The 18,256-nt window shown below is 35.9% G+C and overlaps 4 protein-coding genes across 4 annotated transcripts in view; all 4 read right to left on the reverse strand.

Annotated features, from left to right (window-relative positions):
• Nucleotides 1-18,256, reverse strand: part of LOC117577676 (allatostatin-A receptor) — a 98,802-nt gene that overhangs the window by 46,156 nt on the left and 34,390 nt on the right. Inside the window, exon 3 of the mRNA XM_052008688.1 lies at nt 327-1,040. Coding sequence (XP_051864648.1) covers nt 327-741 — 415 coding nt within the window. The 5' untranslated portion in view covers nt 742-1,040. The remainder of the gene's footprint in view (nt 1-326; nt 1,041-18,256) is intronic.
• Nucleotides 6,373-7,134, reverse strand: LOC117577680 (salivary glue protein Sgs-3-like). Its single transcript, XM_034262576.2, has 2 exons — nt 7,075-7,134; nt 6,373-7,013 (listed from the first exon to the last, which is right to left on the reverse strand). Exons 1-2 carry the CDS (start codon nt 7,100-7,102, stop codon nt 6,373-6,375), a joined length of 669 nt encoding a protein of 222 aa, XP_034118467.1. The 5' UTR covers nt 7,103-7,134.
• Nucleotides 10,840-11,579, reverse strand: LOC117577679 (salivary glue protein Sgs-3-like). Its single transcript, XM_034262574.2, has 2 exons — nt 11,551-11,579; nt 10,840-11,489 (listed from the first exon to the last, which is right to left on the reverse strand). Exons 1-2 carry the CDS (start codon nt 11,576-11,578, stop codon nt 10,840-10,842), a joined length of 678 nt encoding a protein of 225 aa, XP_034118465.1. The 5' UTR covers nt 11,579.
• On the reverse strand, nt 14,793-15,708 carry LOC117577678 (salivary glue protein Sgs-3-like). The gene is made up of 2 exons (XM_034262572.2): nt 15,611-15,708; nt 14,793-15,549 (listed from the first exon to the last, which is right to left on the reverse strand). Exons 1-2 carry the CDS (start codon nt 15,636-15,638, stop codon nt 14,852-14,854), a joined length of 726 nt encoding a protein of 241 aa, XP_034118463.1. The 5' UTR covers nt 15,639-15,708; the 3' UTR covers nt 14,793-14,851.

An 18,256-nucleotide genomic window follows, 5' to 3' on the forward strand; every position in this document is an offset into this window, starting at 1 on the left:
CAGTTTGGCATTTTATGGCATTGTTGTTGTTGCTGTTGTTGTTGTGCGTCGCGAAGAGAGCGTTTATGGGCGGAATATTAAATCCAGTTAATGCACGGCTTGCGAGCAACAAAATCTATATATATATTTTTTTTTTTTGCAATTATTACGCATAATTTGAGCAAAAAGCCAAAGGAGAGAAAAGCAAAGGTCCCTTCGCTAATGTAAACGGGCTTTGCTTTTATGTGTGTTCGTGTGTGTGTTTTTTGTGGTAATAAAAAGGGGAGGCAAGAGGACGAGTAAACTGCAATTACATAAACAAAAGAGAGCCAGAGTCAGAGACTTACCCAGTATGACGAGGACATTGCCCAGGAGTCCGGCAAAGCCAATAATGCCAAAAAAGACGGGCACAATGGTGGACACAACGCGCTCCAGCGGCCAATTGTCTCCATCTCGTTCCAGATCCGGTTCGAGGAGATCGTCTGGCAACATTGAACCATTTAGCTGCTCCAATGTCGATGAGGATGAAGCAGAACCTCCACTGTTGCTATTGTTCAAAATTCTGTTGTTGCTATTGCAATCAGTTGGATTTTGCCAATCGGCACATTCGACGGCCGATGCTGATGCCGATGCGGATGCGGATGCCAAAGCCAATGCCAGATTCCCAGTTGTTGGCCAGCAGCAGCTAATTAGCACTGTTAGCAGCATCAGGGCCATGGTCAGGCGTGGTGGGCGTTCGTGTTCGTAGTGCTGTGCGCCCATTGCCACGCCCAGTTTTTAATAGCACTCGCCACTCGCCACTCGCCAAGTGCTCAACAATTATCTCTTTTGTCGGGTGCTTTTGTTCTTGATCGGTATTTATTATGCGCTCGCGTGTGTGAGAGTGTTTGTGTGTGTGTGTGTGTGGGTGAGTGTGTGTCTGTGTCTGTGTGAGTGTCTGTGTGTGTGCAGCTGCCGAATTGATTTTACATTTTCAGCACACGCCCACAGCCACGCCCCACCATCGGTTAGGTGAGCAGCATTATTATTATTGGAGTATCAGAAGCAGAAGTGTGTGATGCCTGCAAAAATTACAAATTACATGCAACAAATTATTAATATTTTAAATATGTGCACAGCGATATGTAAAGTTATGTATATTTTATTTGTGTACGGGATAAATAAATGTGAAGATAATCATTATGCAAATAAAGCTCTATTTTAACTTAGTGTTGGCATAAATACATTTTAGCTCAATGTACAATGGGCAGCAGATTGAAAAATAGCTGAAGAGATACAACGTTGAAATTTGTAATTTGTAATTGCAAATTTGTTAGTATTACTAAAGTTCATCTCGGCATACTTTCAATAAGTATTGATAGTTCGATTTAGTTCGATTTAAGTCCTTGTGAAGTTGGTTTTATTTAAGTTCAGCGCACAAAGCAAGATGCAACTGAATGCAACTACTTGATATATGTATGTTAGCTTTAATCTATCAATAAAAAGTCTGATTCAAACAAATAACATTAACATTATTAAAATTTACTATTCATTTAATAAAGTACCTGAAATAAGTGTCTTTTATTACTACAAAGAAATTGTATATTATTTATTTTGTATTTCAAAATTAACTGCCATGAAAAGTTTATTCAATTAAAACAAATTTCGATTAATTTTATTAGCAGCGAAATTTAATTTAAATGTCTTTCAATGCCTTATTCCTAAAATGATATCATTTATTTATTACTCTAATATTATGAGTATTTTAATTTATATAGCCAACAAAATGAACTTAAAACAAATGTCTCTAATAACCAATTTAAATCGAAATTATGACAAATGAAATATAATGTCTTTTATTAATATCAAATGCAGTAGCACATTAATACTGCATATTTTATTTTATGGTTCAATATAAGTTGATCCACTTTAAACTAATTAAAAGACTTTGTATGCAAATTAGATATAAATTTGAATAAATATTTGTATACATTACACCACAGTGCCATTACGATTTTCTACACGATTTATTTGATTTTGCACTTTCACAGTAAACGCTTTCATGATGCAGACGTTGCAAAAAAAAAAAGAACAATGAACGTGGCGAAACTTCATTACATTTGCATATTTTAACAAAGAGCATTCAGTGTAGATTGCGTATACGCAGTGTGCTACGCCATTAATTAGTCATGACAGACCACTCACATTCAACCATGTCGATTACAATTTCTATCTTTTTTTTTGTAGTTGTTTTCTTCGTATTTTGTGTTTTGTTTGTTGCTGCCTCTTTGGATTTTTGTAATTCCATTACCAATTGAGTGAGCACATATCACATGCATGCATGAGTGTGTGTGTGTGTGTGTGGGTATGTGTGTGTGTGTGCTGACAGTTGGCTTAAGCTGTCAATTAACATATTATTAAGCGAGTCTCATAAGCTGCGAGAAATGACACCAGTCAGCGAGACGAGACAGAGACAGACAGAGAGACAGAAAAGAGACAGACGAGAGACAGTGACAGACAGCGCCAATGACAAACGACGACAGCGTCCACACATAATTGAGAATATCTCAATTCGCCGCCTCAATTCCTTGCGACATCTCATTGCCTCATTTGACACTCCGACAAACAATTTCGTCAAGTTTTCTACAAGCTTATTCCTTATTTGGGAAAGATAAATCATTGAAAGGACTAAAGATTTTGTTCCATTTTTCTTAAGTATTCATTTAAATATTAGAAATAATAATACCAAACTTACTAAAGATATTATTCTTATAAATATTATTATTAAAAATAAAAGTCCATAAAGTTTTTATTCTTATTTCTTTTGCATTCATAAAAATATAAATAATAACACTCAACTCGATAAATATCTTTTTCTTATTTCTTTGGTATTTATATAAATTCAATAAACAATAAAAAATAATATTTAAGAAGAAAGATATCATTACTATTTTATTCGTGTTCATTAAAGAATATTTAATAATAAAAACCAACGAAATCAACTAAAAATCGACTTCAAAATGTCGCTAAAAATATATATATAAGTCAAATGAATAATAACTAATTGAATAGAAATACATACTAATAAAAATAATATATTGCTGTTAAGAATGTATTGCGATTAGATTATTCTTATTGTTTTTTTTCGTATTTATATAAATATAATAATTAATACTAAACTCAAAAAAGATCTTATTTTCATTTCTTTCGATTTTATATTATATATTTATATGCAATTTACAATAATGTCCAACAAAATAATTAAAAATGAAGAAAAATTAATTAAATACAAATGAAATGAAATAATTATAGTATTAATAAAACATAAAAAAGATTAAAAATAAATATGATATAAATCAAATTAAAATGATTAATAATTAATTGCCTAAATATTCATTAAAATAATAAAATTACCATATGTATGCAAAAAATCAATTAAAATTATTGATAATAAACTTTCAAGTAATCAATAATTTTTTGGCAACTAATCAATAATTTATTAGTGCTATAAAACAAAATGAAAAGCTTCGCATTCATGCACTTTAAGGAGGTTTTCTTTTTCGCATGTTAAATGAAGTAAAACACGTCTGCGACTTTTTGGAGAATTTCTTGCGATTTGCGCATCGAAATCAGTCTCAGCTTTCTCAAGCACTCACTTCAATTTGTACTCCCAAACACCAAAAGAAAAAAAAAAAACATAGAAAGCAAAAAAGAAGCGAAAGAAAAACAAGCAGAGGGCAGCATTAAATTGGCATTTGTAGCACAACAAATTCGGCTTGATTTTCAGTCGTCTCTATGCATAGGTTTTGCTTTCCCCTCCCTCCCACTCAGCTCTCTCGCTCTAACATACATAAATTATGCAGATGATAGTATTTTTATTTGTCTATCTGTTAGACTGTCTGTTGTGTTGAAGAGCGTTTCCTTCATCCTCCTCCTTCATTCTCCTCCTCGAACCATTTGCCATTATATATGGCATAAATTGCGTATACAAATGGCAGGGCGAATTATTTTTATGGCATTTTAATTAAATTACGCTCAAGTAATTACTTATTGAGTGACTTCTTTAAATTTATGTACTACGCGCCGTATAATGTGCAATTAAGTGGCCCAATGATAATAATTTGATTGGCTTTCCAAAGATATTCTTCGCTTGCATTTCGTGACTCATCATAAAGAGCGGCTTTTGTTGGTCAATCGTCAATTGTAAAAAGCCAGAGCTGATAATAATTGCTTTATAATTATTTACAGCACTAGAAAATGTATTTTGATGGCAGCTAAGAGCGAATCGATTGTTGAGCGTTTAAAGCTATTTTGATTTATGGCTTCTTTGGCCGAATGCTTTTTGTGTGGCCAAAAACTGTTTATGGATTGGCAGGCAAGCAAGTAAGAACCATAAAATAACAAGTAAGAATGCTACCATTGACTATGCTCGACTGTGAGATACTCGCTAATCATTTTCAATAAAATATATCAAATTAACATAATAAATATACCGTAAAAATAAAAAAAACTTATCAAAGTCCATATTTGGTATTTCCATATAGTACATTTTTAATAAAACCATATTCTAAAAAAAATATACCAAATTATTATACCGAAAAAATACTGATATGGTCCGAACCAACTGTGAGATGCCCACTAAACAAGAGACATATTCTAAAAACATACCAAATCAATATATCGAATAATAAAATATACCGAAGGCTGTATTTGGTATATTATAAAGTACAAAATATACCAGATTGCCAGCCAAAGCAACTAAGACCTGATTGGAGTAGCCGTTTTTTGCTGTACAAAATTAACCTTAACTAAACATTCTCAATAAGGTTATATTCTAAAAATATACCAAAATGATACCAAACTAATACCGAAATATACCAAAGGATATATTTGGTATATCTATATAGTACATTCTCAATAAGGCCATATTCTAAAAAATATACCAAACGAATATACCGAAAAATATCAAATTATACCGAAGGCTATATTTGGTATATTAATAAAGTGCATTGTAAATAAAGTCATATTCTTAAATATATACTAAATTAATAAGGCTAAGGATATATTTGGTATAACGTCAAAGTACAACACCTAAAATATGCCACAAACCACAAAATATACCAAATTGTCAACCGAAGCAACTAGTACCCGATTGCAGGCACAAAGTTATAGTACCCCTCTACCCTATGAGTAACGGGTATAAAAAGAGCTGTAGAGACAAGGACATGCCAAGCTTATTTTGAGGGCGGCAAAGCGGCCATGAAATTGAATTGCCGTTTAAATTGTTGCCCAAGGAAAGAACGTATTAGGTTAGGCCATCAATCAAACTACGAAAGGCAGCAGCAACAGTTGGTTCAAAAAAGATGCTGAAAAATCTCAGCGAATGAATGAAAACTGAGTGGGAGTTAGTTAGCACTCAAATTACGTATACGCAGCGCATGTCAGGCTATATTAACACCTGCTAAGAAGAGCTGTAATAACAATATTTGAAATTTAGTTGCAACCGCAAACTAGCTTACGGTAGCTTTAAGAGATGCTGCCAGCCAATCAGAGAGAGTGTGAGAGAGAGAGAGAGAGAGAGAAAGAGAGACGGATGCCGCGCCCACCAGCGGATGATGTACTGATTATTTTAATTATTTCAATTAGTGCGGCTTGCCACTGAGTCGACAGCCTCGCCTTGCCTCGACTCGACTGATGGTTGATGCCGCTCATGTGGCTTTTATGAGCTTCAGCGTTCAATCTAATTGCGTTTTTATGGGCGCACCATAAAATCAGACGTCAGGTGGCTGCAGAGAAGCTGGCAATAAACAGCAACAGCAACACACACAACAGCAACTGCCACAACAGTTACAATACACAACGTAACAAACACTCACACACACACATCTGCTGTTCATTAATTATTAATAATTAATTAACTGAAACACACGGAGGCAAAGTGATTTTAAAGCCTTTGTTGCGAAACCTCGCCTCAAAGTGTGCGTTAAATGGTTTTGGCTTATTTGCGTCTGATTTTTGATTTGTTTTCTCATGGTTAATAATTTTTCACCACAGTTAACAGCAGGTTACATACATATGTATAAGTTATGTAAATGAATCCTGCCAACAATCAGACACCTTCACAGATTGATATCTAGATTGTGTGGCTGTAATTTCATTAAAATTGTCGGAAATATCTGCCTAGATAATCAAATATTGAATTAAAGAAACAGATAATTAATGTGGTGAGATATTCTTAAATGAAACTATATCAAATGCAACAGATTTACGAATTATTAATATGAGTAAATAGTAAAACTGCATTTTTTGGTATGCAAAATACTTCAATTTTATTGAAGGAAAACAAAACTCTTAAGGAATTAGTCAACAAAGAAATAGTCGGGAGATTGATCCGTATTCATGATAAGTCACGCTTTACAAGAGGTTTCGGTTCTGACCGCAGACGCAAGCTCTGATCAGCTTCTCAAGGGCTGATATTTTAGCCAAGAGATCTTTGCACAGTGGTCCTTGCTCTGGACAGCCGGGGCAGGCCTTACCACCGGGACCGCATTGACGGCATGGCTTGCCAGGCTTTCCAGGTCTGCGGGATGGCTTACGAGATGGCTTGCCGGAGGGCTTACGTGATGGCTTGCGGGAAGGTTTACGGGATGGCTTGCGGGATGGCTTGCGTGAAGGTTTACGTGAAGGCTTACGAGTCGGCCTGCGTGATGGTCTACATGTTGTCTTGCTCGGTCTCTTAGACGTAGTTCTCTGAGTTGTCCTGCGCGTGGTTGTTGCTGGGGCCTTGGTTGTCCTGCGAGTGGTTGTCTTTACCTTGCGAGTAGTTGTCGTTGTCCTGCGAGTGGTCGTGGGACATTTAGTTGTCGTTGTCCTGCGAGTGGTTGTGGGACATTTAGTTGTCCTGCAAGTGGTTGTTGTTTTGCATGGGGTTGTTGTGGGACATTTGGTTGTTGTGCACTTAGTGGTTGTCGGACATTTAGTTGTGGTTGGATCTGGGCAACCACAGCTGCTCGTTCCCTGGGTGAAGTCGACGACACTGATGAGCAAGATGCTCGCTAAATGGATAAGATTAGTTGATCCCATTTCTTCTTCTCGAAGGATAGATGAGTATATTACCAATGAGACAGGCGAGAGTAATTCTCATGATGGATCACTACACTTTTCGAATGAAATGTGGAATCTGATATTTTTGAAGTCTGAAGATTCGCGTTATATAGTAAGCGATCATATTTACATAGCACCCAATTGCACAAATAAGTTTTAAAAATAAATTATGCTACTTCACTTTTGACTTCAATATTTATATAACCGATTATTAATAGGTAGTCTGAGAAAATATTGATGTTTCAAAAATAACACAAAAATATTTATAAAAATAACAAGTAAGAAAGTTACACTCGAGTGTGCTCGACTGTGAGATACCCGCTACCCATTTTTAATAAAGGCAAAATATTGCGGTATAATTTTCAATATACCGAAAATACTAAAAAAAATACTAAAAATATACCAAATGGCATGTTTGGTATATCGATATAGTACACCATTCAAAATATACCATAAACGGCACAATGTGCCAGATTGTCGGCCAAAGCAACTCAGACCCCTAGTAAGTAGGCGTTTTTGCCCATACAAAAGTATTTCTTTAATAACTTCCACAATTTTTATTTGATCACAACCAAATTTTCAGGAATCATAACTACTACAGTAATTATTATATATACCAAAATTCGTAGCTCTAGCTTTAAAATTACACTTGTTATTCAATTTTTTTGATTTGCGGGGGCGAAAGTGGGCGTGGCAAAAATTTGAAACAAACTTGATCTGCGTGCAAACATAACAAATGCTGTCGAAAAATTATAGCTCTATCTCTTATAGTCTCTGAGATCTAGGTGTTCATACGGACGGACGGACAGACAGACAGACGGACAGACACACAGACACACAGACGGACAGACGGACATGGCTAGATCGTCTCGGCTGTTGACGCTGATCAAGAATATATATACTTTAAAGGGTCGGAGATGCCTCCTTCAACCTGTTACATACATTTCCTGCCGGCACAAAGTTATAATACCCTTCTACCCTATGGGTAGCGGGTATAAAAATCGTGGTACTATAAGTGGCTGACTGGCAACGTATTTTCTCGTTGTATATAATATCTATCTTAAAGTAGAGTCCAAAGTTCGTTTCATCAGCCTTGGAAACATTGCATTTTTTATGCGCGCCTCCGATAGGGTAGAAGAGTATTATAACAATGTACTTTTATGTACTGTTTGGTATATTTTGAATGTAGTACTATATCTATATACCGAATATATCATTCAATTTTTTTTTTAGTATTTTTCGGTATATTTTTTGATACGGAATGGTATATTTTGAATATACTACTATATCAGCATACCAAATAATTTTGCCGGTTGTGTGACAGTTTGTACTCTATAGTATATTTTAAATGTAGTATTATATCAATATAGCAAATACATAGAGCCATTTTGTGTATTTTTAGGTATATTTTTGGAAAATGGTTTTACTGAAAATGAGTAGCGTGTAAATCATAGTCGAGCACACTCGACTGTAGCTTTCTTATTTTTTTTTTTATTTAGAAAAGAATATTTTGTATAACCAAATGGTATGCATATATTTCCAGACCGGACTTTCTGTCTTTTTGTCCGTCCATTCATATGAACACACAGAACTCAGAGACTATAAGTGATTGGGCAACCAAAATTGTTTTAGAATTCAGCTTCGATCTATTTATATAAAGTATAATATTTCAGTTACAATTACTATATTTCTAACTCTAATCCAAATGACCCTTTGAAATCATACAAGATCATTAAAAAAAAACTTGGAAATTAATCAGCAATATTATGAGGAAATATTTTGACCGTTCACATAGAATATGAAGCATATAACTCACAGCCTAGCATACACAACTAGACCTTTATTATGTGTTATTACGAGGGTGGGCTGATAAATAGTCGACATAACAAAGAAACAAATTTTTTAAAAATTCGTAAATATTTTATTCGATTAGTGTTTTCTATTAGCTGATTACTGTGAAAGTTTCATGCGGTTTTATCAAAACTGGTAATTTTGGTGGGACTTTTAGGGCATTCACTTTTGCATTGTCGTCAACATGAATAAAATCGAATATCGTGCTGTCATAAGATTTCTGTTTTTAAAAGAGAAATCCAACGACGATATTAAAAATGAGTTAGACAAAGTTTATAAGGATTCAGCTCCATCGTTTTCAACAATAAAATATTGGACTGCTGAATTTAAACGCGGGCGGACAAGCATTTTTGACGATGATCGCCCGGGTCGTCCTAGAGAGGTGACAACACCAGAAATTGTGGATAAAGTCCATGGAATGATATTGGATGATCGCCGAATCAAGCTGCGAGAGATTGCAAATGCTCTAAACATTTCTCGGGAACGCGTTGGAAACATTTTACACGAATTTTTACACATGAGAAAGCTTTCGTCAAGATGGGTGCCGCGATTGCTCACAATGGAAAATAAGCGCAACCCATGTCGCCATGTCGAAATTGTGTGAATTGCACTACGAAATTCTCCCTCATCCCCCTATTCTCCAGATTTAGCACCCTGTGACTATTATATATTTCCAAACTTAAAAAAATGGCTTGGGGGTAAGAAATTTCATTCAAATGAACAGGTAATCTGTGAAAAAACGCCTATTTTGAGGACCTGGACAAATCCTATTTTATGGAAGGTATTGGGAAACTGGAGGATCGGTGGTCCAAGTGCATACGTCCAAAAAGAGATTATGTTGAGAAATAAAAAAGCAAAATTAAAAAAAAACGTTTTTTCTTTGTAATGCCGACTATTTATCAGCCCACCCTCGTAACTACATATAATACCTAATGATGATATGCTATATAGTATTATGGTCGAATAATACTATTGTTATTCAGTATATTTAGTTTATAAAACTCTAAAGATGAAGGCGATATTATAAATAAAGTATATCGAATTAATATATTGAAAAATATTAAATATACCAAAAGTATATGTGATATTAAGGCATTAAAAATATACCATAGAGAACAAAAGCATTAAAGGCCCGACAGTCACAGCCTTTTTTAGACATATAACATTATTTCTTAAACACATCTAAGATTTGTATCTAGCCGTAACCATACTTTCCCTTGTAAAAATAAAATATATTTTTTTACGGCATAGGATCACGAATTAAGATATTAACAAGTAAGAATGTTACAGTCGAGTGTGCTCGACTGTGAGATACCCGCTACCCATTTTTAATAAGGGCAAAATATTGCGGTATTATTTTCAAAATATACCGAAAATACTTAAAAATACTAAAAATATACCAAATGGTATGTTTGGTATATCGATACAGCACACCATTCAAAATATAACATAGACGGCACAATGTGCCAGATTGTCGGCCAAAGCAACTCAGACCCCTAGTAAGTAGGCGCTTTTGCACATACAAAAGTATTTCTTTAATAACTTCCACAATTTTTATCTGATCGCAACCAAATTTTCAGGAATCATAACTACTATAATAATTGTAGTATATTCCAAAATTTTTTATTTGCGGGGGCGGAATTGGGCGTGGCAAAAATTTGAAACAAACTTGATCTGCGTGCAAGCATTGTTATGCTGTCGAAAAAAATTATAGCTCTATCTCTTATAGTCTCTGAGATCTAGGTGTTCAGACGGGCACAAAGTTATAATACCCTTCTACCCTATGGGTAGCGGGTATAAAAATTCATTAATTGGTATGCAAAATACTTAAATTTTATTGAATAAAAACAAAACGCTTAAGAATTAGTCAACAAGTCGAGAGAGGTCTCCGTATTCATGATGTGGATTTTATGGATAGGTCACGCCTTACAAGAGGTTTCGGTTCTGACCGCAGACGCAGGCTCTGATCAGCTTCTCAAGGGCTGATATTTTAGCCAATAGATCCTTGCACAGTGGTCCTTGCTCTGGGCAACCGGGGCAGGCCTTACCACCGGGACCGCATTGACGGCATGGCTTGCCAGGCTTTCCAGGTCTGCGAGATGGCTTTCCAGGCTTGCGGGATGGCTTGCGTGATGGCTTACGTGATGGCTTGCGGGATGGCTTGCGTGATGGCTTACGTGATGGCTTACGGGATGGCTTACGGGATGGCTTACGGGATGGCTTACGTGAAGGTTTACGTGAAGGCTTACGAGTCGGCCTGCGTGATGGTCTACATGTTGTCTTGCTCGGTCTCTTAGACGTAGTTCTCTGAGTTGTCCTGCGAGTGGTTGTTGCTGGGGCCTTGGTTGTCCTGCGAGTGGTTGTCTTTACCTTGCGAGTAGTTGTCGTTGTCCTGCGAGTGGTTGTGGGACATTTAGTTGTCCTGCAAGTGGTTGTTGTTTTGCATGGGGTTGTTGTGGGACATTTGGTTGTTGTGCACTTAGTGGTTGTCGGACATTTAGTTGTGGTTGGATCTGGGCAACCACAGCTGCTCGTTCCCTGGGTGAAGTCGACGACACTGATGAGCAAGATGCTCGCTAAATGGATAAGATTAGTTGATCACATTTCTTCTTCTCGAAGGACAGATGAGTATATTACCAATGAGACAGGCGAGAGTAATTCTCATGATGGATAACTACACTTTTCGAATGAAATGTGGAATCTGATGTTTTTGAAGTCTGAAGATTCCCGTTATATAGTAAACGATCATATTTACATAGCACCCAATTGCACAAATAAGTTTTAAAAATAAATTATGCTACTTCACTTTTGACTTCAATATTTATTTAACCGATTATTAATAGGTAGTCTGGGAAAATATTAATGTTTCAAAAATAACCCAAAAATATTTATAAAAATAAAAATCGTGGTACTATAATTGGCTGACTGGAAACGTAGTTTCTCGTTGTATATTATATATGTCTCAAACTAAAGTCTAAAATTAGTTTCAACAGCCTTGTTAATATGCATTTTTCATACACGCCTCCGATAGGGTAGAAGAGTCCCAGCAGAACTGGAGGTGTCGATTGGCTTACCTCGCCGATTACTACATGGGTACTTACTAAAGTGACCCTATAGTAAACGATCGTCGAACCACCTAGTTAAAAATGTATGCGCTTTAAAGCATAAGTACAAAATAACGGGAAGCATCGCTTTTGTTTTTGTTAGTTTGTGGAAAGAGCATACACAAGATTAAAGACAAAACTTCGATTACGATTTATATCGCTGTTTGTTTACGCGTCTTTGTTTTATTTTGTGCTACTCTTTGCTCTTTGCTGGCTGATGAAATTGTGCAAGCATTTGAGTAGAGAAGTGCAAAGCGGATCAATCGATCAATTATTAGGTGAGTTACGTAAAAAATAATATATGTATATATTATATGTTTAATGTGTAAAATATTAAATAATCAGATAATAAAAGTACGACAAGCAGTTAGTATAAACGCCAATGTGCCTAAAGAAGAGGAAGTGGAAATTATGACAGAAAATTTACGTTATGGAAATAATGACAGGGGATTGCGACCCTAAAAAAAGAAGACAATTTCTTTGGTGTTATGATCGATGAGTATTTTAAAAGATAATTATTTAATAATGATTATTAGACTTCATTATTCCACTTCAATCTATTAAAACTGTTTTAATCATTTTTATTTCAAGATTCAATAACGGCAGTCGGCGGTATTGGCCCAGCTGAGGACCAATTGAGAAAGGCCCTGCAGCTCCAAAAAAAGAAATATTTTAAAAACTCGAGCTGCCTAAAAGTAATGAAAGAACAAGACCCGTTAGAATAAAGAAAAATTTAAATTAAATAATAACTGTAATTGCAAGTGTACATGTTTTTTAATTTGTAATGGCAGGCCTCTCCATGGGGTCCAATGTAAGCACTTATTTTAATGTAAGTACTTTCCTTAAAGACCTTAATATGTTGCACTATTTCACTAGTTCGTGGGTAATCGAGGCGGTGGCGATTGACCATTTCATACAAAAACGGAAATTAAACAAGTAAGAAAGCTACAGTCGAGTGTGCTCGACTGTGAGATACCCGCTACCCATTTTTAATAAAGGCAAAATATTGCGGTATCATTTTCAAATATACCGAATATACTGCAAAAATACTAAAAATATACCAAATGGTATATTTGGTATATCGATATAGTACATCATTCAAAATATACCATAGACGGCACAATGTACCAGATTGTCGGCAACTCAGCAACTCAGAACCTATGTAGTAAGTAGGCGCTTTTGCCCATACAAAAGTATTTCTTTAATAACTTCCACAATTTTTATCTGATCGTAACCAAATTTTCAGGAATCATAACTACTATAGTGATTGTTGTATACACCAAAATTCGCAATTCTAGCTTTAAAATTAGGCTTGTTATTCGATTTTTTTTGATTTGCGGGGGCGGAAGTGGGCGTGGCAAAATTTTGAAATAAACTTGATCTGCGTGCAAACATAACAAATGCTGTCAAAAAAAATTATAGCTCTATCTCTTATAGTCTCTGAGATCCAGTGTTTCATACGGACAGACGGACAGACACACAGACGGACATGGCTATATCGTCTCGGCTGTTGACGCTGATCAAGAATATATATACTTTATAGGGTCGGAGATGACTCCTTCTGCCTGTTACATACATACATTTTCTGTCGGCACAAAGTTATAATACCCTTCTACCCTATGGGTAGCGGGTATAAAAACGCATTTCTAGACGCCACTTTGTAAGTAGTGGTGGTCTGCTGGTAAGTGCTTATTACACCAGCAACGAACTAGCGCTCAGAACTGCAGAGGTATTATAACAATGTGTATTTTATGTACTTTTTGGTATATTTTGAATGTAGTACTATATGTATATACCAAACATATCCTTCGACACATTTTTAGTATTTTTTTGATATGGTATGATATTGTATGAATATATTACTATATAAATATACCAAATATAATATACCCCTCGCTATATTTTTGCTTGTTGTGTGACATAGTTTGTATGGTATATTTAGTATAACCAAATGGTATGCATATATTTCCAGACCGATATAATGACTTTCTGTCTTTTTGTCCGTCCGTTCATATGAACACACAGAACTCAGAGACTATAAGTGATAGGGCAACCAAAATTGTTTTAAAATTCAGCTCCGATCTATTTTGTCCCTCTAATAGAAAACGAATATAAAGTATAATATTTCAGCTACAATTACGATATCTCCACCTCTAATCCAATTGATCCTTAAAAATTCCTACAAAAACATACAAAAAATTTGGAAATTATGCAATAAACAATATTATGAGGTAATATTTTGACCGTTCACATAGAATATGAAGCATATATCTCACAGCCAAGCATACTCAACTAGACCTTTATTATGTGTTATTAACTACATATAATACTTAATGATGATATGCTGTATAGTACTATTGTTATTTAGTATATTTAGTTTATAAAACTCTCAAGATGAAGGCGATATTATAAATAAAGTATATCGAATTAATATATTAAAAAATATTAAATATACCAAAAGTATATGTGATATTAAAGCATTTTGCTGCATTAAAAATATACCATAGAGAACAAAAGCATTGAAGGCCCGACAGTCACAGCCTTTTTTAGCCATATAACATTATTTCTTAAAAACATCTAAGATTTGTATTTAGCCGTAACCAAACTTTCCCCTGTAAAAACAAAATATATTTAAAACAATTATTGCCACATCGATTTTTCACTGAAGATTTAACTTTACGGCATAGGATCACGAATTAAGATATTAAAAACTCATTAATTGGTATGCAAAATACTTAAATTTTATTGAATAAAAACAAAACGCTTAAGGATTAGTCAACAAGTCGAGAGAGGTCTCCGTATTCATGATGTGGATTTTATGGATAGGTCACGCCTTACAAGAGGTTTCGGTTCTGACCGCAGACGCAGGCTCTGATCAGCTTCTCAAGGGCTGATATTTTAGCCAATAGATCCTTGCACAGTGGTCCTTGCTCTGGGCAACCGGGGCAGGCCTTACCACCGGGACCGCATTGACGGCATGGCTTGCCAGGCTTTCCAGGTCTGCGAGATGGCTTTCCAGGCTTGCGGGATGGCTTGCGTGATGGCTTGCGTGATGGCTTGCGTGATGGCTTACGTGATGGCTTACGGGATGGCTTACGGGATGGCTTACGTGAAGGTTTACGTGAAGGATTACGAGTCGGCCTGCGTGATGGTCTACATGTTGTCTTGCTCGGTCTCTTAGACGTAGTTCTCTGAGTTGTCCTGCGCGTGGTTGTTGCTGGGGCCTTGGTTGTCCTGCGAGTGGTTGTCTTTACCTTGCGAGTAGTTGTCGTTGTCCTGCGAGTGGTCGTGGGACATTTAGTTGTCGTTGTCCTGCGAGTGGTTGTGGGACATTTAGTTGTCGTTGTCCTGCGAGTGGTTGTGGGACATTTAGTTGTCCTGCAAGTGGTTGTTGTTTTGCATGGGGTTGTTGTGGGACATTTGGTTGTTGTGCACTTAGTGGTTGTCGGACATTTAGTTGTGGTTGGATCTGGGCAACCACAGCTGCTCGTTCCCTGGGTGAAGTCGACGACACTGATGAGCAAGATGCTCGCTAAATGGATAAGATTAGTTGATCACATTTCTTCTTCTCGAAGGATAGATGAGTATATTACCAATGAGACAGGCGAGAGTAATTCTCATGATGGATCACTACACTTTTCGAATGAAATGTGGAATCTGATGTTTTTGAAGTCTGAAGATTCCCGTTATATAGTAAACGATCATATTTACATAGCACCCAATTGCACAAATAAGTTTTAAAAATAAATTATGCTACTTCACTTATGACTTCAATATTTATTTAACCGATTATTAATAGGTAGTATGGGAATATATTTAAAGATCATAATAATAATAATTATTATGTGAACCCGAACTGAATGATCGAGATATAAATTATTGATATATTGGTTTCATTAAATTTGTTTGCTTGTGAAAAGAACAACCTTATGTCCACAGCACGAGACTCAACCCAAAACAAAATTGTGAAATAAAGAATTTACGCGCATGGTGAATGGGTGGAGAGGGGTGGAGAGGGGTGACAGAGGGGTGTGGCGCAAACATCAATGTCAATTACAGGTTGTGCAAACAGACAAAGCCAAAGCTAAGCAAATAAGCTATAGTGAGTCGACTAAAAATAATGTTTCAGTGCTTTTTATAAACCGAGAGCAACTGAGTTCATTTACCGTGCGCCACAGACATGAAGTATGGATAAATATATTTATGGAGAGTGGGAGAAGAACTGATGAGCAATTAGAATGGATTAAATCTAAATATGAAAGTCAGTGTTTAAACAAAGTGCAAACAATGGCTTAAAGTTGGCTTTGCAGACTTGACCGGAGCAAAAGAACAACGACGATACAAAAAGTGTTAAATGAAAAGCAATTAGTTTAGCTTAAAGCTTTGGAGTGACAGTTATTTTATTTACTCAATAGATTTATTCCAGCTTAAAGCTTTCATTCACTTGGTAAATCAATTTGTCACTTGTTGTTCTTGCCTTGTCGTGGTTCACAGATAAATAACTCAAGCGAGGTAGCTAGTATGTATATTTTTGTCGAACGAACTTAAAGATACCCCGTAGAGAAACATAATATTAAAAATATAAAAATTAAATTAAAATTGAGCAGCAAATGCCATGCAAGACTTTGTCTTTAAATTGGTAACTGCACAACTTTGAGTTTGCTAAACACACCTTTAAGATAGATTGTGGGCACACGCTTAATGGGATTTCGATACACAACAAGCTTAGAGCTCAACACTCAACACAACAAATCGCTGTCAGCGCAGATGGAAAGTTGCTAGGCAGCCAGGCAAAATCGCGAAACCACCAGCTACTAGTAAGCCAACCAAAAGGCCAAACCACCAAAAACAAAAAACCCAACAAGTCTGAAAGCTACAGTCGAGTGGACTCGACTGTGAGATACCTGCTACCTATTTGGAATAAAAGCGAAATAGTGTGGTATTATTTCTAAAATATACAACAAAAACACTAAAGATATACCAAAACGTATTATTGGTATATTTATATATTACTGTATTCAAAATATACCATAGAGTACAAAATATACCAGATTGTCAGCCAAAGCAACTAAAACTCGTAGTAAGAAAGCGTTTTTGCATATACAAAAGTATTTCCTTAAAAAATTATACAATTTTTGTCTGATGGGCAAATTTTCTGTATTCATAAAAACTACAGTTATTATTGTCTGTACCAAAATTCACGACTCTAGCTAAAAAATTACGCTTGTTATTCAATTTTTTTTAATTTGCGGAGGCGAAAGTGGGCGTGGCAAAAATTTGAAACAAACTTGATCTGCGCGAAAACATAACAAATGCTGTCGAAAAAATTATAGCTCTATCTCTTATAGTCTCTGAGATCTAGGTGTTCATACCGACGGACGGACAGACGGATGACGGACAGACGGATGACGGCTATATCGTCTCGTCTGTTGGCGCTGATCAATAATATATGTATATACTTTATAGGGTCGGAGATGCCTCCTTCTGCCTGCTGCATACATTTCAAGGAGACACACAGCTATAATACCCTACCTACCTTATAGGTAGCGGGTATAAAAAGAAAACACAAAGAGGAACCCACCATCGACAGTCGAGAGTCAGACAGTCTCAGTTGAAGTCGAAGTCGAAGTCGCAGTCAGAGAGCGAGAGCGAGGGGAAGGAAGACGCAGCTGGGCTGCCAAAGCAGATTAAGTTTTTTAATTAATTCTTCCTGAAGCGCACTGAAACCGAACCGATGTTAAGGCTGAGGTTAATGCTGAGACAGAAGCACTCTCTCTCTCTCTCTTCCTGCTTGGAAGAGCTACTTTCATTGACTTGGCAACGACGACTCTCGAGGATGAAGTGGCGCCCGTTAAAGTCAATTTGTTTCATAAATCCGCGTTGACACATATTTGATTAAAGTTGGCCGAGGCCCAAAACCAAAAACAAAAGAAAAGAAAAAACCACCCGGGCCAATGAACAACAACGCCGCCGTCGTGTGGAGAGGAGCTTTAAACTCGACAACGGGAAATTAATACAAATTTACTTTTAATTACAGTTTTCCAAAAGTTCGCCACAGCACGCCGTTTGCAGTGGTTTTTCTCAAACAAAAAAAATATATATAATCCAAAATGCAAAGAAAAACAATAGCGAAATTTCAATACGCTTAGCAGTTGAAATAAAGAAAACCTTAAAGAGAAATTTTTATATAAATATTATTAATATAAAAAAAGATGTATCTTTTTATATGAGAAATATTA

Source organism: Drosophila albomicans, chromosome X (genome assembly GCF_009650485.2).
Source record: "Drosophila albomicans strain 15112-1751.03 chromosome X, ASM965048v2, whole genome shotgun sequence".
NCBI classification, from domain to species: Eukaryota; Metazoa; Arthropoda; class Insecta; order Diptera; family Drosophilidae; genus Drosophila; species Drosophila albomicans.